Below are 22017 nucleotides of genomic sequence, written 5' to 3' on the forward strand. Positions count from 1 at the left end.
TGCCCTGGCCGGGCCTCCCACTATAGTTATGTGGCATTCTTCACACAGTAGCCATGAAAAGAAAACCCTCCCTACACCATCCACGGCAAATCTTTGATTGCTGGCACCCCAGGAAGAGGGACTGGCTGGCGAGGCACACGCGTGCACGCGTGTGCATGTGTGTGTATGTCCTGTCTTGATTTCAGTGGTGCTTCCCCACCTCCAAGTGAACACATTTGTTACATCTTGAAATGGGTAAATTCCAGGCCATGTAAACACTTTCATAAAGCCAATTAAAATGTATATACATGAAATAAATGCTTCTTGGGGGGAAAGAAGATATGAGGTAGGAGTTGAAGTATTGGTGGGTGAGGAGAGGGAAGCTGGGAGAGAATAAGAAACAGCGAGGGCCAGGAAGGAGCGACGAGATAGAGGCTGTGCGGCCCTGCTTGCATCCTGGCCTTGCAGACACAGCGGTAGACCCAGGGCCAGGCCTCGCAGACTTCAGAAAAAACGGAAGACAAGAAAGAAAAAGGACCCCAAATATAAATAAAGAGCAAAGTAAAGGATAAATAGTAGGTGAAAGAAGACAAGCCGAAACAGGAGCACCCGAGGTAGGGCTTTATTAGAGACAGAACTGCCCGGCTGCCTCGAACAATGAAGGCAAGACTAACTGGGGGTGAGGTTTATATAGGGCGGTGCAGCGGGGAGAGGCTCCTGAGAGTTGAGCAATGGGACGCTGGGTGATTGGAAGGGGAGGATCACGTGGGTAGCAGGTTGGAGCAACAAGTTAAGTTTTGCTTCTCCAGAGGGGGTAGGTTTCACTTTTCTGAAGTGGCTCATTTCCATAAGCGGAAATCATTTTAGGAACGGGAGCCATTTTAGAATGTAGTACCATGGGGCCATTTTGTCTGGTAGAGAGCTCTAACAGTAGGAAGTAGGGAGATCTCTGGAAAATAGGAAGGGGATCAAGAGATAAAGGGAGGGGCAACCCACTTTCTGGTCCCCCTTCTTTCTCTCTTAGACAGAAGCCTTCTTTCTCCCAATAAAGTTTTCCTACTCTTAACCTCCGTTGTTCCTAGAATTCATTCTTTGATTTTAGACAACACAAACTCGCTTTTCAGATATCTAGTAGGTTTGGGAGTTACATCTCTTCCCCCTATATCATTTTGGAGGTCTTCCACCGAGATTACTGGTCGGAGATTGGGACTCCATATCTAAACCTCGTACTTTTTGGGAATGTATTAAGGAGCAATTTAGTATGTCTCTATACCCACCTGTTGTGTGCATAACCCCTAAAGCCAAGCACAGAGAGAAAAGTACTATGATGCTATCTCACAATTAAAATTATACTATAAAAGAAAAAAAATGGTCAAAATCATCTTATGTTGAGATTTTCTTTACATTAAGGAATAATTCTTGCTTGTGTTCAAATGTAAATGTGGGCCGTAGAAAAATGGGACACCTCACCCTTAAGACATCCAGAACCTCTAAGCCTGAGGCTACTCCTTGGCCTTTAGAACCTGAGAACCGTTTCCAAGACAACTTCAAGCCTTGACCACCAGGTGCTGAGGGTGGAGTTTCTAGGCCAGCCATAATTAAAACCTCCATGAGGCTATATCCGTCCTTGACTAAGCTGTTCAGGTCCCTTGAAGACAACATCCCTTGCAGGAAGTAAATGGCAAATGTGGTACTACTTGTGTTCATGTGTCTTTTTCTCTCAGTGACCTAAGTCGGATCAAATGAGACCTAAAAAAGTTTTCAAATGAGCCGGGGATTTAGCTCAGTGGTTCCCCCGCCTGCCTCACAAGCACAAGGTCTGAGTTCTATCCCTGGTACCAAAAAAAAGTTTTCAGATGACCCTGATATGTACATTGAGGTCTTTAGAAGACTTACTCAGACCTATGGACTAGATTAGAAAGATACAATGTTGCTCTTAAATCAAACATTGATTTCTAATGAGAGACAAGTAGTATCACAAGCTGCTACTACATTTAGAGACAAATATTATCTTAATTTTAGAATTTCAAAAGACAGGGAGCCAGGGGAATAACTGGTTCTTACTGGAATACAAGCAATTCCCTACACAAGACCCATACTGGCCTGTCAATCGAATAGGAGATAAAAATAAAAGACATTTTCCTTTTTTTTTTTTCAGTACTGGGGATCCAACTCAGGACCTTGTGCTTGCAAGACAGGAGCAGTGCCACTGAGCTAAATCCCCAGCCCTAAAAGACATTTTCAGGCATATATTCTTTTTTTTTTTTTTCTGCGTACACATGTAGTTTTATTGTAACAAAGCAACTTGAACACTTTGAACATTTAAAACTGCGCATCACCTTTTCCTTTCCAGTGAAAACAAAAAAGAATTTAAAAATAAACCAACAAAATTACAATAGAGAATGTCAATTCCAAATAAAACCCTACAGGTTCTGCTGATTCTCCCATCGAGCTGCAGGGCTCAAGTCATCATTAGGAGAGGATTTTATTTTTAAAAGTGTCATCTTAAACTGCAAGGATGTCTGGTAACATCACAATTAAACATGCCAAAGGAGAAGCCATGTTGTCAAATGCCCACTTAACCCACCCAAACATCTCAAACCCACCCTTTGCTGACCTTCTATACCCCATTTTTTAAAGTTTTTTTTCTTTTATTAAACAAGAGAAAGTAGACAGGTACATGTTGGTAAATGCTAACTGTCCATATTCACATAGAGACAGTGTAAGCTCGGAGCCCAATATACAGAGAAAGGAGGGAAAGAGCTAGACTTCTATGCACTACTGCCCAGGGGCCGAGCACCCTCCAGCTTCCCGCAGAGCGAAGGGAGCAGAAGGGTTTTCTTTTTTCCCACAGAGCACGGTGGTGTTGATTCCATACAGTTTGTGTGAGACAGGAGGGGATCAAAATGAATTTAGGACAGAAGGTTGTAGAGACTCTTTTCCCATTGTATTCTGCTCGAGGTATCTCCCCACAAAGTAAGTCAAGAACCATGGTGTCTGAGAAAAGACTTTCAAGAACAGGGCGACTGAGCACAAGAGGGGGGAAAAAGACTGCAACTTGTTCCCAGGGACTGGAGAAAATTTAAAAAGGAAAAAAAGAAGGTTGGAATCCATCAGTGTTCAGTTAGTCATCTTCTCCTTCATCCTCCTCTCCTTCCTCCCCTTCATCATTATCTTCATCTTCTTCACCTTCATCCTCATCCCCTTCTTCATCAATGTCTTCCAATCCTTCTTCTTCATCATCATCTTCTTCTTCTCCTTCCCCTTCCTTGTCATCCATATCAGGAACCAAGTAGTACTGCAAGGGATTTGGCCAAATAGCATCTTTGATGACCTCTCCTAACTCATCTGCACCTGCATCAGAATGGTTGGTAAACCAGGTAAAGAAGCTCTCGGGTTCTCCACGCTCCCTCTTCCTACTGGCTTTATTCTGTGTTTGACTTGAATGTTTCGTCAAATCCTTTCCAGATTTCCATTTGATTTCAGTGGACTTTGAAGATAGATCACCACTCTCATTCAGATGAAATTCTTTGGAGAGAACTTTATTTTCGAAGTAAGGATTTTCATCAAAATAAAAATCTATTCTGTAACCTGATTTTATATCTTCAAATTCTGTCACTTGGACTCTGGTCAAATAATGCAATGCCTCTTCGTCTACCTCCCCAAGCAGTGCAGACACTTGTGGATGATTAACAAATGTTATTACCCCAAAATTGGGGATTTTGGCGATCAATTCTGACCTCTTCTGAAAAAAATGGTTGGCAGAGTTTGTTATATTTCTGTTCTACTTTCAATATCTCCTCACTGGCTTGTTCATTAAGTCTGTCTATTTCATTTTGTACTTCATCAATATGTTTAATTGCTTCTTGTTGTTCTTTTTCTGAGGTCTCGTGGACCCCGTCCTGGTTGGAGTTGAGCTGCTTTTTACTGACTTTGGCCTCCGGCGCCCCCGTGGTGCTGCTCCAGGGTCGGGGGAGCAGGGAGGGGGAGAGAAGGCGGAGAGAAGGCGAAGGGAAGGCGAAGGGAAGGCGAAGGGAAGGCGAAGGGAAGGCGAAGGGAAGGCGAAGGGAAGGCGAAGGGAAGGCGAAGGGAAGGCGAAGGGAAGGCGAAGGGAAGGCGAAGGGAAGGCGAAGGGAAGGCGAAGGGAAGAAGGGAAGGCGAAGGGAAGGCGAAGGGAAGGCGAAGGCGAAGGGAAGGCGAAGGGAAGGCGAAGGGAAGGCGAAGGGAAGGCGAAGGGAAGGCGAAGGGAAGGCGAAGGGAAGGCGAAGGGAAGGCGAAGGGAAGGCGAAGGGAAGGCGAAGGGAAGGCGAAGGGAAGGCGAAGGGAAGGCGAAGGGAAGGCGAAGGGAAGGCGAAGGGAAGGCGAAGGGAAGGCGAAGGGAAGGCGAAGGGAAGGCGAAGGGAAGGCGAAGGGAAGGCGAAGGGAAGGCGAAGGGAAGGCGAAGGGAAGGCGAAGGGAAGGCGAAGGGAAGGCGAAGGGAAGGCGAAGGGAAGGCGAAGGGAAGGCGAAGGGAAGGCGAAGAAAGGCGAAGGGAAGGCGAAGGGAAGGCGAAGGGAAGGCGAAGGGAAGGCGAAGGGAAGGCGAAGGAAGGCGAAGGGAAGGCGAAGGGAAGGCGAAGGGAAGGCGAAGGGAAGGCGAAGGGAAGGCGAAGGGAAGGCGAAGGGAAGGCGAAGGGAAGGCGAAGGGAAGGCGAAGGGAAGGCGAAGGGAAGGCGAAGGGGGCGGGCGGGCGGCTTCCCTCACGCCACACCCGCGCTCGGTCGGCCGCCTCCTCCCGGCGTGGCTCGCTCGCCCTCCCCCTGGCGCTCTCGCTCGCTCTGCCCTCGCCGCCTGACGACCAGGAAGGGGCGAGGGGGCGTTGTGCCGGGCAGGCCGGGGCTCTTGCTAGCAGAGGGTAGGGGGCGGCGGCGGCGGCGGCGGCGGCGGCCAGGTACTGGAAGCTGAGCCTTCAAGGAGTAAGTCTGAGTCCCTCCCAGCGTTCAGTCTGGCAGGCAGATGGTCCCACCCATGGCTGTGCCACCGTGTATTGTCACAGTGCAATGATACAGGCAGGCCTGGGAGCACAGAGGAGGGCCACAGAGCCTAACCAGGCCTTCCCAAGGTGGAGCAAAGACTAGGTGGTATGGGAGCAGAGAGCAGAATGGCCAGAGGCAAGCGAGACCTGACTCAGGGATTCTTACCTGGGCTGCACTGCTGAAATCCATGGCAGAGCCTGCTTCCTGGGCTCCTCTCTCAGGCCCTGTGAAGTCAGAATCTTTGCAGGTGCCTCCCAGGAACTGATATTGTCAATGTAATTAATTAAGAAGCCTTTGGGCTAAGACGGCTCCAGAATTTTGAGTTCCTGTGTAAGCAAGCAAAACCCAAACCACAGCAAATGGTCGTAAGCTGCGAATAAGGGAAAATCAAATACAGTGATACTTCAGTTTATGAACTTAATGTTTTACGATTTGGAGGAAGATGGCTGAGTGTGTGTTTGTGTGGAGAAGATGGCCGTGGTCATGTTTGTCGCCTGATGGAGAGTTTGCAAATGGAAGCCAATTTTCGCCAAACGTTTTTGTTTGTGAATGGAATTGTATGCAAACAGAAGCGTTCATGAACCTAGGTGCTACTGTACAAAGTGAAAAATATATGGATAAATAAAAGCCATTTTCTTGGGTCTTGGATGAAGACATAAATCCTGTTTTTTGTGGGGGTTTTTTGGTACTGGGGATCAAACTCGGGTCCTTGCGCTTGTGCAGCAGGCAGCGAAACCACTGAGCTAAGCCCCCGGCCCTAAATCCTGTTCTTCTAATGTAGGCATGGTGCAGTCTAAGAGGGAGAGGAACCACACTGGGTCAAGAGAAGCACAGGCAGTCAGTCGCAAGAACGGGGTTGGGGGGTGGGGTGGAAGTATGCAGAAAGCACTTTACAACAGGAAAATGTGAATCTTGGAGTCATGTATTCTGCGATGAGACCCAGTTCACTGTCCTACGTTTGGGAAGACCGTCAATCCCATGTATCGGTTGTTCCCTCCGTGACATGGCTGGAAAGGTTGACATTGGCTTCAGAGAGATCCTGGATGTAAAATATGGTTCATAAGAAGTCTCCCGTCGCTGATGGTACCCCCCTCCCCAGGATTTATTCAAATGCCGCATTTCACTATCAAATTGTGTAGGGGGTAGAAGGGAGAGAGGCAGGACAGACCAGGTCCCCATCTTCCTCCTGCTGTCACTCTCCCCTCCTCTCCCTCCTCTCTTGAGGATGTGCGTGGCTTCCAGACATCTCAGGCTGCAAGCTACTTATACTCTCTCAGCTGGTCCCTAAATCCACACCGAAATGCGTGGAGGCCACAGACCTCTACCCAGAGGACGACAGCATGTGAGACCAAGAGCTAGGGTCTGTCTGTCCCTGACCTGGGCCCAGCCCCTATATGATGGGTCCATTTACCCCCTATTCACTGACCTCTCTACCCTGGGTTAGGAAACTTCCCTTAGCTCCTCCCCTCTCAGCTGGACTTGCATAAAAGAAGTTGAGATCCCAGAGATTAAGCAAATGGAAATTGCAGAATGTCAGATCACATAGGGACCTCAGAGGTACTGTGGCAGGGCTCCTACCTACTATGGGCCCCTTCAGCGTTGGCAAAAAAAATATAAATAACATAAAAAGACACAGGAGCAAAAAAGAATTCAGCTATATCAAAATACAGTTCAATCCAATGTGCCACAGGACCCATGGGTTCCAGATTATTACACCTGGTAGCCAAACCTTTCTTCGGAAACCTCAGGAAATGCTCCATGCTCCCCCAGGTAAGGAAAAGAGCCAGGAAATTCCTTGGTTCTCTGTTCCTGGACCAGTGTAGGAGCCAATTTATTATTTTATTATTTATTTATTTTTGGTACCGGAGATTGAACTCGGGACCTTGCACTTGCAAGGCAGGAGGCGGAACCACTGAGCTAAATCCCTGGACCCTTATTTTTTATTTTAGAAAATTAAGAAAAACAAAACAGAAATCTTGCTACTTCTGCACTGAAAGAGGCTGAATGTTGTCCACATGGGAAGGTGTAGAAGTGGCCCGCTGGCCTTCTGTGTGTTCATAAGAACTGACCTTGCTTTATATAGGATTGCAAAATCGGACAAAGATTATTTCCTGGTAAGCATCTGGAAAAGCTTAAGGCCACAATGACTTGACTGAGGATTCAGCCAGTGAACTGGTAACTGGTTGCAGATGTCCCAGCTCCTGGAATTTGGTGGACAGAAGTATTGAATTGTGAACTGACTTGTGGGTCTACCTACCTTCTGGTGGCCTTTGTCAAAGAGCCTGGACCACTAGTTTTCAAGCCTGCTGCAGAATACTTGGTTCTCAATGTTTCTTAAGAAGTAGAAAGGGCAACACATTTGGGACCCCTCCTGTCTCTCGGGAGCTATTCCTATTTCCCATTTGACGGAGCCCGCCATCACTTGTCGAACAGTACCTGAATGGGGGAGTGAGGATGAAGAAAAAGAAAGACAAAGAGATAGAGTCGGGAGGGCTCCCAGAGACCGAGCGCCCAAGTTTATTTTTCTCCTCTTTTATACAACAGGTGAGTTTGGTTGTTAATCATGACCCTTATCCAGAGACACCTGCTTCCTTGTTTTCTAGTTCTTTGAGAATTCCCCACCCTCATGGGCTTCCTTGTTTCTTGGGGTTACAGAACGTTCATCACGTTCCAGGGCAATCTAATTCGGCAAGGACGCGGTTCCTCATAACATAGTCTCCTTGCTCTATACAATGGAGGGTAAGATTCAAAATGGAGCCTCTTTGGCTAACACTGCTCTCCACACACCGCTCTCCACACCCATTGCTATTCCCCAATACATTTTCAGTCTTTACAAAAAAAAAAAAAAAGAATTAGTGAGCAGTTGGTGTCTCCCTTACCACTGAGAAGGCTGGCGAGTACTTAACCTGAGGAGGGCAGTGACCTCAGCCCAATCTCCTAGCTCACCCTTTCCACCCTTTTCTTTCTAGGGAAACAGAACATAATGCTTAAATGTACAGGTTGGGATCAGGACTTAAATTCTCACTTCATTGCTTGAGAAAAGTTGTATGAATACCTCCTCTCCTCTGCCCCTCACCATTTTCATTTCTTTAGTGGGAATAGTTATAATTCAGTGTGGTCTCAATCAGAGGTGATGCTACATAGGACCCATAGGCCTGGCCCCTGGTTGGCAGTGTTCTGTGCCCAGGAGCTCTTGTTCCGGTCAGTACCAGGTGGAACCTTGCCCCACCCCCACTGTGTCCCTTAGAGAATAAAGCAGACGCTGAAGCAGGCGTGGTCACCTGAGTGGATGCGTTCAGAGGAGGCCATCTACCATGGCCAGAGCAGACCTGGCTCCCCCACACATCTCGGTGTCTCAACACATCTTGGGGAGATAAGCATTTCAACCCATGGGGAATCCTGCCACTTCTTACCACCAGTTCTACATAGCGGCCTGCATCTGGGTGCCTACTCTCTTCCTCCCCCTTAGCTCTGCAGACACAGAATCCTTATTCCCCTCAAAAGCCAGCACTTCCCTCTGTGCTCCAATCCTGCCCCTCTCTCTCTCCTCCGGGGCTTGCTCTGGACATCTCCACCTCCTTCTCCTAAACAGTCAATGTTTCCTCTAGGTCCTTCCACACGTGCTCTTTGTATCTCTCTTAACCTCCTTATCTCCTTTCAACTACTAATTCTGCTACTTTCCTTCAACTTCAGAGAGTGTGGCTATCTCCTCTTCCTCTTTCCAAAGCACTCTGGCTGGGCTTCTACTCCACTGTTCCACAGAGATTGCTGCTGTTGTGCTCAGCAATGACTTCCCGGTTGCCAAATCCAGGGTCACTTTTTTGCACTTCTGTTCTTTGACTTCTCAGTAAAAGTTGATCATTCCCTCCTTTTTGAAACACTTATTCATGAGCTTTGAGATGCCCACTACCCTCTCTTCCTTCTAACTCCTTCCTCTGCTCAGCCTCTAAACCCTTCAGGGGCCTGTCCTGGGCGTCTTTTTCTTCCATTTTGTTGTTCTCTTCCTTAGTGACCCCATTCAGCCTCACAGCTCTGAAAACTATCTCTATTCTGATGGCTCCCTACTCTCCACTTCTGGCCCTAACTTCCCCAAAACCTTGCCATGAGTATCCACTGCCTTCTTAAAATTTTCATGTGGACGTCACCTAGACAACTCCAACATAACTTATCCATAAAGAACTCGAGTTTCGCTCCCAAACTTTCTCCTTCCTTGGGCTTTCTGGTTTTAATGATGAGCCTGAGTGTCCATAAGATTATTGAAACTTTAAATCTCTGAGCCAGTTTTGCATCTCCTCTTTCCTCATCTTCCTTATTCAGTCCATCAGCTAGTCTTGTCGACTTGATCTCCAAAGGAATTCCAAACTCACCCACCTCTCTCCAGTTCCATTACAATCACTTTAGTCCAAGCCACCATTCCTGTCCCCAGCACGATTGCAATAGCTTCTCAGGGGACCCCTCCGTAGCTATTCTATAATAGGTCATCACAGAGCAGCCTAAGTAATCTGGTCATGTTCTTTCCTAAAACCCTCCAATCACTTCCCACTGTACCTGAAATACGCTCCAAGGGTCTCAAAGTAAGATATAACCCAGCTTCTGCCCACCACTCCACACTCATTTCCTCCTTGCCCTCTCTATAGCAGCCACGCCAGTCTTTCTGTCCCCTGAGGACAAAGCCTGTTTCCACTGTAAGACTTTGCACTGGCTGGTCTTCCTGGGATCTCTTCCCTGACCCTTAAAGGACTGGCTCCTTTTATCACTCACATCTCAGTTGAAATGTCCATGTTCAAGGATGCCCTTCCTGACCACCAAACCCTTCACTCTTGTCATGCTACCCTATTCTCTCCTGTCTGTCTGTCTGTCTCTTCTCTGGAAAGTGAGGTCCACAAGAAGCGGGATACTGTCTTTCCTCTTTACCACCATGGACTTGGAGCAGTGCCCAAATATGCTGTTTCATACTTATGTTGTGTTGACACACGTTGTTGGATGAGTGAATGAATGGAGAAGGGAATTAGTAACAGAGATGTGACCAGAACCCACACCTCCTGCCCTCCGGTTCACCGTTCTTTCCTGTGTGGCTGATCAAGTCACAGTTTTCCACAGCTTGTTTTCTTCCTGTTCACCAGATGCTTGGCACCATCAACCCTCAGCTGGTTCCAGCTTCTAGTGGTAAAAGAAATGGCCACAAGGGGGCAGGAAAGAGAGGAAAGAGGGCAACTGAATAAATCATAAAGTATATAATGTTAACTTTTATTTTTGGTACCAGGGATCGAACTCGGGACCTTGTGTTTGCCAGGCAGATGGCAGAATCATTGAGCTAAATCCCTGGCTCCTATAATGTTAACTTTTTAAAGGGGATTGACACAGAGGTCAAAAGAAATAGCATTTATTTGGGAAATGAAGAATTGCAATTCTAGGGCAATCTGAGTAGTGGTCCATGCAGCAAATGCAGGAGAAGATTTTTGTAGGGCATTTATTTATTCCTACAATAGTTTTTTTTGGAGGCAGTTGATTGGCTGTGTGGAAATCCTGAACTACAAGCCCATTCTGATTAGTGATTAATGAGGACTGTCCAGCTGAGAGGCACTGATGGCCAGGGGACACTGACTTCAATTGTTCACCCTGGCTTCTGGAACATTCTGTGCTTTAACCTGTAGTAGATGGGGCACCATCCTTTCGAAACTTCCCAATTCCACTCCAAAAGTCTTAGCCTTTGTTGCTCCATTTTCTTTCACAGTGACAATCCATGCAGCTACTGAGAATCAAACATTTATAAACACTAGCTATGCTCAGGTGCTGTGTGAGGTGCCATTTACTCCTGGCTAAGGGATCTGACAGTTCCAGAGGAGATGGGGACATGGGGGCCCTGCCCAGCACCGTGTGCTGAGCTGAGACACAGCCACATGTGCTGTGGCCACAGAGCAAGGACGACAATCTGGGGTGGCTGAGAATCCAGGAGGACACCAGAGACCTGGGATGGTTCTCCATTTCTTGCTACAATGAGTTCACCAAAATAACTCCACCCTCACTGCAGGTCTTACAGTGAAGTCACCAAGGTGAGCAAACCCTTCTGTGATGAAAGATCACATAGTTGAACAATTTTCCTGTGAGACCACAGGCCAGCTTCTCACAGAAATGTGCGGTTAGATGAAAGCCAGGTTTTACAGTGGTGGAAGAGGAGGGAGGTAGCTCTGTTGTATAAACAGAAAAAGATCCATCCTTGCGTTTTCCAAAAGCTTGTTTCAGCACACTGGATAGTCCCTGTTTAGGATATTAGGATCTTCATAAAAAGACCCAGAAGAAAAAAAGCAAACATAATGATTATCTCTAACGTGTAAGATTATGAGGTGCTTACATTTTCTGAGTCCTACATTTTGGTGCTATTTCAATTTTTCAGAACAGGGCCAGGGATTTAGCTCAGTGGTTCTGGCGCATGCCTCGCAAGTGCAAAGTCCTGAGTTTGATCCCCGGTACCAAAAGAAAAATACTCTCCTCGCTTCAGTTGTTCAGAACAAATGTGTGTTACTGTGAAACTAAACATAAAGAGTTTTAGAACTTGGATCTGCCTTGTTTTATAATACTGAAAAACTTGTGATAGGCTTTGCGCTCTGGAAACATGTGAAGAAAGGATTTCCCAGAGTTATTACATCATTTGCCAACAGTTACAGGAAAAATTAAAATGAAGCCTGGCAAGACAATGTGATTTTTTTCCCTGGTGTGAACCCCAGTGGTTACCAAAGTAGGCTTGTTTTGCCTGCCACTCAGCACGCCTGTCCCTGGGGTGAGGAAAAGGTTGGCAAAAGAGAAAGCGTCGCAGGTGGCCAGGCATGGGCAGAGGAGGCTCCCAGTCTCAAATCCACCTCCCCGAGCAGAGCTCAGGGTTGTTTATGGGGTTAAGACACAAGGCTCTGTGTGAGGCATGGGAGAAAGTCATTGGAGATAGAAAAGGTGACATATATGGTGCTCTGCACATAACAAACTTCATGGTTCTTAGTAGGAAGATGGCATGGCAGTGTCTGGCTCTCTGGTGACAGAGGTCTACCATCACACAATTGTGCAGGTCCACGTGAAGGGCTCAGAGGAGTCAACCCATTTGAGTCAGATAATGCTATCTCCAAATCTCTAAAATATTTCTTAAAAATCATTATCAAGGTGTCCATGCCCCAGCAGTGTCATTCACAGCAAAGCTAACAGCAGTCTCTTACTTTATTGTGTAACCAAGTGACTTCCAAAATCATTGATGAAGCTGGAGGGTTTATTTAGGCTTTCTCCCAGTCTCAAAAGAAAGGATGTGCTCTTTGGTTTTTAGACTTTTACTAAAGCAAGAGAATGACTCAAACCTTTACAGGAGGAAAAAAACACATTAATTTCACTATAGGGTCTTGATTATATTATTCTAGTACCTTCTGCTGCACAGTTACTCAGTGCTGAGAGATAAGACAGATGTAAGGATCACCAACTTGCACACTTAGAAACTTTTACAGCATCTCTACTGAAAACTGTTGAGAGTTTTAAAATAAAATTTATAGGAGGCCACAGGTTTGAACTGAGCACCTGCACTGGGCCCAACAGATAAAACCAAAATGGAGTCGCTCCTGCTTAAGTGCGAGGCTGCAACCCGAACTAAATTGTTTATCTGACTTTCCAAGACAACAGGAGGGAGGGAGGAAGATGGAGAGGAAGGGCAGAGGAAGGGCAGAGGAAGGGGAGAGGAGGGAGGGACAGGACAAATCCCCAAACAGGCTAGTTTTGCCAGCATGATAAGAAAGTACCCTCAGCTTTTAACTTTTATAAGCCAAGAAACTTTGAGTCGGGGATTTAGTTCAGTGGCACCACGCCTGCCTCAAAAGGTCCTGAGTTCAATCCCCAGTACCAAAAAAAAAGAGAAAGAAACTTTGAAATGACCAATCTCCTTTCCGTTCTGTTTCTGTTTCCTCAGCCTTTTCTGTTTAGAAAACCAATCTTTGCTCAGCTCATTGGAACCCTTGTTCTATAAAACAGAATTCTAGAATTGCAAATAAAAACCAACCAGGGTCTTTAAATTTGTTGTGATTTTATCTTTTGGCAGAGTTACTGGGAAATGCTGTCTCTGTGAAGTTGAAGAAAGGCTGATGGTATACTCTTCAATAACCGGCAATTCTAGGAAATAACTGTGATTAGGGAAAAAGGACACAAACTTACAGGTTAGTACTTTCCCAGAAAAATAATTCAAATAGAAATTTCCAGAATATCACCCCTAGTTCTTTTTCTACATCTTAGAATATGCATTAAACTCTTGGGAGAATATGCATTCAATTTATGAGTATTTATTAGTCACTTACTGTGTGCTCCAGCCACTCGGGCAGAGCAGTAAGGCCAGGAGACAACCCCTTCCTTTCATAGAGCTTATTATCAGTGTGAAGCACAGGAGGACAAAGGCCATCATTTCAAGGGAAGCTGTAATAAAGCTATAATGAAGCAAGTGAAGTGGGGGTGACAACAATGCTATTTTTGAAAGGTCAGGAAGTTCTTTTAAAGAAAAGTGACCTCTAAGCAGGGACATGGGTGAGTTCTGAGGGAGCACTTGGGAGGAGGCCAGCTAAGACAGAGGCCTGGACAGGAACAGGGACTCCTCAGTGTTCTCAGGCAAAGGACAGCCCAAGAATGAGCTCTCAAGGTGTGGTGTGCCAGGTTTGATAGAAAACTATGGTGAATGTTTAAGTTTTTTAAACAATCTATTAGAGTAAAAAACGCATTCCCACGAATCACCCTCAAAATCCTCCCCCTTGCTTTGAACACTCTTATCTCATGTTCTTGCCACTTTCTGAAGCAGTTCTGAGAGTACTCTTTCCTAAGACTCTTTACGTGGTGTGATCAGAAATACAGTGAATGCTACTGCTGAAGGGCCATTCAACAGAAAGGCAAGCTTTTAAAAACATGATGGTGTGGGCCGGGGATTTAGCTCAGTGGTTTTGCCGCCTGCTGTGCAAACTCAAGGACTGGAGTTCACTCATCTTATTTACACAGATCTGGCACTATGCAACTTCTGGCTCTCCCTCAAAATCAAAATGAGCATGAAAGGTCAACATTTTGAATTGATTCAGACATCGAGGCAACCAGAATAGCTTAACTAAAGACACTCATGAAAGAGGACTTCCAGAGCTGCTGCAGAAAATAGCAAGAATGATGGGATAAGTGTGTTCAAAGCAAGGGGGTATGATGAAGCGTCTTAGCGCAATGTGCCTTTTTCTGTAATAAATATTTTTTTAAAGCAAACATTCACCATATATTTTGATCACACTGCATTCCAACAATTCACTGTAGTTACTTTGGTGGTGGTTTTAATGTTCAACACTGCCAATTTCTCTCTATTGTTTACAAGCATGAGAAATTGAATTTTATTTAGGAATCTAGTCTACCACAAGGCACTTTCCTAATCCATCAGGTGGAGGATGGATATGGTCCCACCGGAAAAACAAGGACTGAGCAGACTGTTACAAAACAAAGACAGGGTTCCCAAAGGAAGGGATGCAGAGTCAGAGGAGGCAAGTTCACTTCTGCTCCTGAGTCACAGCCCTGCTCTTCCTCGCCTCTCCTCTTCCCAGGTTTCTTCTTCATTTTACCCACAGTTCAGCTGGGGCAGCCTGTTCACTTTCCTCTCATCCTTGGTATCCAGGCAACACTGGGTGAAGAGCAAGGAGGACAGCCCTGGGAGGGAACCGGGAGGCACAGGGAGCAGGGAGGGAGCTACACCTGCCACCTGAGAGGCAGGAGGATGGAGGGCACGAGCCTTGGACAAGGGAAGAGTCCAGAGCCCTGTGCGCACCTGTCTGGGTTCCAAGTCACTGTGGGCTGCGTGACTTCTGGGTCCTCTTCATCCCCAGAGCAGCCTGTCAGGAATCATCTGGTCGTTTCTGTCTTTCCTGGGGCTCTCACTAAATCCCGGCTGGTTCTGATCAACTACTAGAGGCTGGTTCTTTTCCAAACCCAAGGGCTTTCAGCTCTTAGCTGACCAGCAATGCTCCTCATACACAACACACTGTCACCATGGCATGGACATACACATGCACACATGCACATGCGCACACACAGACACACACACACACACACACACACCAGTGCTGCAATCTGATGGAAGAATCAATCAGACCACTTGGATCACACAAATAAACTGTCTGATAGAATCAGGGACTGTCCCTTCCTATATCTGTCATCTTGTGCTATCCACCCAGGGTCCCCTGGACTCTGCTGGGCAAGCTCACAGGGTGGGCAGTGAACACAACTCACAGATGAAATTCTTCTGCATCAAAACAAACCCTCTGAGGATGACACGCACTTGGAGTTGAACTCCATCTCTTCTGCCCAGTGGTGGTTACTACAGTTCATCAGGAAAACTGTTTGCAATTTGCAAAACCTCCAAATTCTGCCTCGGGAGTCTGTGCCTCTTGGCTTGCTCATAGCTCTTTCTTTGTGACCATGAGATGGGTTTGATAATCACACACTGAGTTGCATAACTCTTATTATTCTGACCACAGTAGCCTAGTGGACAAAAGAGAACCTATGTTTGGCATTTTCTGGTTCCGATAAACAGCTTCATCCAAAGACAACAGCAGATTCCCATCACCCAGTAGTGTGGTCCCCTCTCCATCTTCCTTGCTGACTGCCCTGCCTGCCCTGCCTGGGGTCCTGCCCCCCACCCCCCACATAGTAGGGCCCACATCCCAGCCACAGGATGTTAAAGTGGCAAGAGAGTACAGCTGTGATCTGAGCGGAGGAAGGGCATTGGCAATGCTAGAAGCAAGTTGGTGGCCAAGGTGGGTCTAGAGCCCTCTCGTCTTGGCTCATGGCCCTGAGCTCTTGCCCCAACCCTAATATGAAACAGCCTCCTTAACTGAGCTGTGGGGAGATTCTCATGGGCTCAGTTGCCCTGCGTAAATAATGACTCATCAAGACAATAATTAGGCCATATCCAAGGTGGCTATAGCATCATGGAGAGGAGACTTCAAAGTGCCTCGTCCTCTAGGTCTTGGGAAGTGAGCGGGGTCTGGTGACCTAATAGATGTGTTCTGACTCCTGAGCTCTTCCTTCTTCTGCCGAGCACCCAGTGATCAACCACCGCCTGATGTGTCCCTAACACCTTCGGCTCTGGATCTTCAAAAAGATGACAGATGCTCAAGAAGGAAGGGTCTTTAAACCAGTTGGCATCTATCCAAATCTCAGGGTGCATGGGAGAGCATGTGCGTTAGAGGCAAATGCCCATCTGGTGTGGCCTCCCCAGAGTTCATCCTACAGCTGTGTCTGCAGACCCCACTGAGGCCTGATCTGGTAGTTGCCTGGTTAGTGAATCTGACTAGTTAACAGTTAATCTGTGTAACTCAAGCTGGGATGTTCATTAGGCCACTTGAATTAGTCTATTTGCCAGTCTCTGCTGCCGGGCCATTTAGTAGAAGTAGAAAGAAACCACCAGTCATCTGGTGTCCAAAAGGCCAGCCCTGTGGCTATCCCTCTGCTCTGTAGCATGTGCTAATGTGGTAAAACCAAAGTTGCCTCTCAGTTCACACCCATGTCCCACTGCCCCAGCCCCAAGCAGCATCCAGGTGCTTAGAATGTGAAACTGGGAGCATCACATAGGGTACAAAGAGAGGGGCTGCAGAGACACCTTTGATGTTCGCTACCTCAGTCCCACCCATTGCTGAACTGCTCTGTCCCTTCCACATCCAGCTCTAGTGACCACAATGACCTGCCTCACACTGGGGAGACTGAGGCTCCGAGAAATGGGGACCTGGCCTTGGATCACACAGCAAGCTGACTCTGATTCCTTACCCTGGCTCTTACCTGAGCCATGTGCCAGGCCAAGGACCACAAGAGCGGAGTCCCTGCTCCATCTCAGGGAAAAGGATCAGCGAGTTTCAGTTACACAAAAAGGAAAAATAAATACCAGATATTTGAAATCATATTATAACACATCTTTCCAGAACCTAAATGTGCATTCTAAGTGAAAAAAAAAAAAAATCAAATTAGAAAATCCATAGGGCAAGATGTTTTGAATGAAAATCCTCTCTCCCTCTCTCTCTCTCCCATACAATATCTCATTGTTTCTTTTTCAGGGAGCAGCTGTGAAGGAAACTGGGGGAGGGGACAGACACAACATTCCATCTTTGTTTCATAAAGAGCTGAGCTTTTAGGCCAGCCTCCCTGAACCGCAGGGGGTGTGGCATGCGTGACTGTCAAACACCAATGACCTGAGGGTAGCTTATAAAATAACTTGGGAGAAGCTACTCACAGGCATCTCAATTTGAATGACTCTGCATGTGGAGACTGCCTTCATCTGGTTTTTGAAAAGGTAGGTACTATAGTTTTCATTTTCATTTATGATCAGTGATGCTTAAAATAGAGCCCGGCATGGTTTCCCACTGCCCTTTTGCAGCAGCTGTGTATCATGACTCTCACTGATGGAGGGCTTGTACAGTAGCTTTACAAATGCAGGCTCATTTTCCTTTAAATTTGCAAGGTAGGTGTCACTAGGCCACTTTTCAGATGAGAAGACAGAGTTCTGGTTATGCTGAGCAACAGGCCTAGGATAAGGCCGAGCCCAGTGCTGAATCACCCCAAGATCTTTGCCCTCCCTGTACCAAAAGAGACAATGAGAACATTTCCATGCACCAATACGCACTAGGTGAACTTTCCAGGAGTGATCCAGCTGTGCATTACAGTAAAATCAACCAAAAACTGGAACTGATTGGGTGAGTAGAATATTGAACAATGTGGCACAATGATATTTTGTTGAAGCCAAGCATGGTGGTGCACCCCTGTAAATCCAACACTAGGGAGACTGAGGCAGGAGGATCACCATAAAGTTCAAGGCCAGCCTAGACTGCCTACATGAGTTCAAGGCCAGCCTGAACTACATAGTGAGACCCTGTCTCAAAAGGACAACAGAAAGAAAGAAGGAAGGAAGGAAGGAAGGAAAGAAAGAAAGAAAGAAAGAAAGAAAAAGAAAATATATTTTGTAGAAAAGATAGGATTGTTACTAGATTCTGTGGCTAAATGGTTTTTTTAAAGGCATATTTACCTGTGGAAACATACTTTTTATATTTTATCTTATGTAAAATCTCAACATCTTCTTCTGCGATTCCTTGAGGTCCACCATAATACCCAGGTGCTCTTGGGAGACTGGGACTGAAATTTACCAGTCTTCACTATTGACTAGGAAGTAACCTGGGCAAATTAACCTCAGGGAGGACAAGGAGGACATTAGTGCAGGTGGCTTCCAGGTGGGACACTGTGCAATTCAGCACAGAGCACTCTTAGGCTGCCCGCGGGGAGGCTCAGACCAGGAGCAGCGGTTCATTCGCAGTCAGCACCTGACAAGGCTGGACACTCTGCAGCCTTAGAAGAATTAGTCTTAAATTATCTCATACTTAATTAAAATTATGTTTAAATTCTATATTTTTTAAAAAGTAAACTCTTCCTTGGGATAGTCTTCCTAGAGGTATCAGAAGAAGATATGAAAATAGATGTCATAGGTAATGCATATTTTACCCAAGGCCACACACAGGGTGAATAACATGCTCAGTGAATGTTGGCTGAATCAGAATAGAAGGAGCATAGAAAACATGTATGGAACCAGCATTCCTCTTGCAAGCAGTTTTAACCCCAGGAACTGAACTCCTGCAACTAGGAGTCATCCGTAGAAGAGAAGCAACCTTGTCCTTGAAAGCCTCCTACTGAGCAAAAGAGCATGTTTCAGCCAAGCAAAATTTTTTTGTAATAAGATAATTATTAATTGAGCTGGGGATTTAGCTCAGTGGTTCCGGCGCCTGCCTCGAAAGCACAAGGTCCTGAGTTCGATCCCCGGTACCAAAAAAAAAACCCCACATAATAAATTATTAATTAATCTTATCTGTAATTTGTCAGGGTGAGACACCGAACTGACTTTTGTTGTCAGTATTTAGCGAAAGGTGCCAAGGTTGGGGGAAGCAGGAGGAACCAGGTGCTTCTGGCAGAGAGCTGGAGATGGGCCCAGGCCCAGCAAAGCCCCATGCTGGGCCTCAGTTTCCCCATCTGCCTACCTGTGAGGGTGGGGAATGAATGGGAGAGGTCTTACAAGGTCCTGTCTATTCGGGGGACCTTGTAGAATGTCCGTCTCCTGTGCCATCCCTTGGGGTCCAATGCTCTGGGCAAGCCCCAGGTTGGGAATACTTGGGCAGGGCTCCTGGAATTCGGAGAATTTTCTCTTGAAGATGAATGCAAAGTTTTGTGGGTTTTGGACAGATTTCTATAAAATCTTCTCTTCCAGGAGGTTAAGAGACAGATGTTGTTTACATGGTGGTGGAAGCTGGTGGGAAATGGAATCTTTGAGACTAAGGAAGGTGGTCGTGTCCCGGATGAGCTCAAGATGAACCTCAGGGCCACCCTCAACCTCCCACCAGCTTTCCCTCATTACATAACTGTTCCCATGAAATTCAGGCAACAAAACCTCCAGGGAAAGCTATTGATTATTCAAGTTATTTGGAGGCTCGGAGGCTCATAATAAAGTGGTTATAATTATTCCTGTTATGACACATCCTTTTAAATGCTCAGATCTGAGAACATTTTGCTTGCTTTGACTCAGCCCTCTTCATCACAGGGAGAGAGGCTGAGAGCTGGAAATAGCTTATGTGCAGCAACAGGCAGGAGTCACAAGGAAGGGAACAGGCCAAAAACAACTCAGAGAAAGTGACAGGGAGGGACAAAGGACAGCCCTAACCTGCACAGCCAGCAGCAAGCCACTGCCACCAGAGGAGCCCTGAAATGTGTATCACACAGTTAGTTACCCAACAGCCGACTGTTCTTCTGTGGTTAAATGTACTTCATCTATGAAAATTACCCTCAATATAATACCCTCAATATAATAATTTTTAAAATTCAGAACCAGGCACGATGGCGCAGGCACTTAGGAGGCTGAGGCAGGAGGATCACAAGTTTGAGTCCCACTTGGACAACTTAGTGTCTCAAAATAAAAACTAAGAGCTGGGGATGGTAGCTCAGTGATAGAGGACCCCACCCCACCACCACACTGAGTTCAATCCCCTGTATGGGGGAGGGCCGGAATTCAGAAAATAGCATCCCGTTTCTGCTTTTCATAATAACAATAATTAGCATTTACTGAGCATGTCTCTGTGTCACATGCTACCCTGAGTACTAGCTCTATATCATCTCATTTAATTCTCATCAACATTCACGATATGGGCATGATTATTATTTCTGCTTTATACATAAAGAAAGTCAGGTATAACGTGGACACAGTTGTACCTTGTACATGCAGAGGGAGAATTTGAACCTTGTTGGGCTAACCTTGGGGTCCCGGACACACTGCCCCGTTAAGGTTTCTAGGCCACGTCCTTGGGTTGGTAGCACAGCCCAGCAAGATGGGGCAGGAGTGGGGTGTGGGACCTAATGTTGTGCTTAGTTTGGTTTTGGTTTTTTCTTTCTTAGATTGCTGGAAGGCAAGTCTCCCCCTTTACCTATCTCCCCCAGACATGGACGTGCAAGCACACACAAGCGTGCGCGCGCGCACACACACACACACACATACTGTTTCTGTTCATTCAAGAAGAACCTACTGAGCTACACTTCCGGGTCCTATGGGTGACTCATGGGGGTGTCAGGTGAGGACAAAGGCTTTGGGTACAAGGCTCACACAGCGGGGACAGTCAGATAGGTGTCCCCAGAGAGCACAGGCTCTGGACTCAGGATGAAGAAATTTTCTCTGTCCTTGTGTCATTGTGCGTCTCCTGCAGCTGCCCAGCCCCAGGATGGTGACGATGCTCTTGCTACTCTCCGCGCTGGCGGGCCTTGTTGCAGAGGCCGAGGGACAAGCATTCCACTTGGGGAAGTGCCCGACCCCTCCGGTGCAGGAGAATTTTGACGTGAACAAGGTATGGTAAAGGCTAACCTCCCAAGTGTTTCCTATGTCTTGTTCAAATAAGCATCCACAGCAGTTCTAGTTTTTTGTTGTTTGTTTCTTTGTTTTTTTAAAATAGGGTCTTGCTGTGTAGCTCAAGCTGGCCAGAAATTCACTATGTAGCCCTGGCTGGTCTCAAACTTGCATCAATCCTCCTGCCTCAGCCTCCCTAGTTCTGGGATTACAGGTGGGCGCCACCACCCCGGGCTCTGGACTCCATTTTATTACCCTACTTTAATCTCCATGGCAAGCATTGGGAAAGATGCCTAACTTAAATTGGGTTTCCCCAAAGCAGATTCTGAGGTCAGGACAGGGTAGGGAGAGAGACAGGCAGTTTGGGCTGATGATTCCAGAAGCAGGAGGGGCCGTGGGAAACAGAGCCCCAGAAGGCAGAGAAGCAATAAAGTGTGAAAAGAGAGGCTCAATCCTGGCTGGGAGCCTCTGGAGAGATGTGCAGAATGTACCCAACTTGCCCTGCGGTGATGCCAGCAGGCTGGGGCCGGGACTGCCTGGCACTGGCCAAGCCCTCTGGGAGAAGAGAGATGGGGTGGAGGGATGGAGAGCAGTGTGTATGGGAATTTCCGCTGCAGGAGAGAACGCGGACATGTGGGACACTAACTGTGGCTGCTACAGTATTATTATCCTGTTCTGCAGAGAGAGAAGCTGAATGTCTGCCACCCTAGTTGATGCAGCTAAAAAGTTCAAGGTGAAAAACGAGGTTTCCCCATAGTGCAAGATACCCCAGGTTGGGCTGGGGATTTAGTTCAGTGGTTCCACCACCTGCCTCCCAAGTGCAAAGTCCCAAGTTCAATCTCTGGTACAGAAAAAAAAAAAAGATATCCCAGGTTACTCCGAAAGCCTTGGAAAGGCCAGAACTCTGCAAGGGCTTTCTTACTACCTACACTAAAAAGATATCTATTAGAGCCTGGTGTGGTGTACACCTGTCATCCCAGCATCTGGGAGGCTGAGGAAACAAGATCATTGTGAGTTCAGGGCCAGCCTGGGCTACAAAGTGAGTTCAAGACCAGTCTAAACTACATAGCGAGACCCCATTTCAGAGAGAGATAGATGATAGATAGACAGACAGACAGATAACCAGCTC

General features: G+C 46.7%; 2 protein-coding genes across 3 annotated transcripts in view; one reads left to right on the top strand and one right to left on the bottom strand.

Moving 5' to 3' along the window:
- Positions 1-2787: 2787 nt before the first annotated feature.
- LOC101708113 (uncharacterized) lies at positions 2788-5182 on the bottom strand. Its single transcript, XM_087185986.1, is given in 3 exon segments — positions 2788-3733; positions 3735-4808; positions 5159-5182. Coding segments are annotated over 3 exon segments (1728 nt in total). The 3' UTR covers positions 2788-3103.
- Positions 4827-22017, top strand: part of Apod (apolipoprotein D) — a 29873-nt gene continuing 12682 nt past the window's right edge. The window contains exons 1-4 of one of the 2 annotated variants that reach the window (XM_087185956.1): positions 4827-4933; positions 13059-13173; positions 17077-17312; positions 20752-20889. In XM_087185956.1, coding sequence (XP_087042082.1) covers positions 20767-20889 — 123 coding nt within the window. In that variant the 5' untranslated portion in view covers positions 4827-4933; positions 13059-13173; positions 17077-17312; positions 20752-20766. Of the gene's footprint in view, positions 4934-13058; positions 13174-17076; positions 17313-20751; positions 20890-22017 lie in introns of those variants that run through there. The other variant, NM_001279841.2, reaches the window with a different exon arrangement.

Source organism: Heterocephalus glaber, unplaced genomic scaffold (assembly GCF_053883595.1).
Source record: "Heterocephalus glaber isolate CG9 unplaced genomic scaffold, H.glaber_assembly_v1.0 deba00001504, whole genome shotgun sequence".
Taxonomy (NCBI): Eukaryota; Metazoa; Chordata; class Mammalia; order Rodentia; family Bathyergidae; genus Heterocephalus; species Heterocephalus glaber.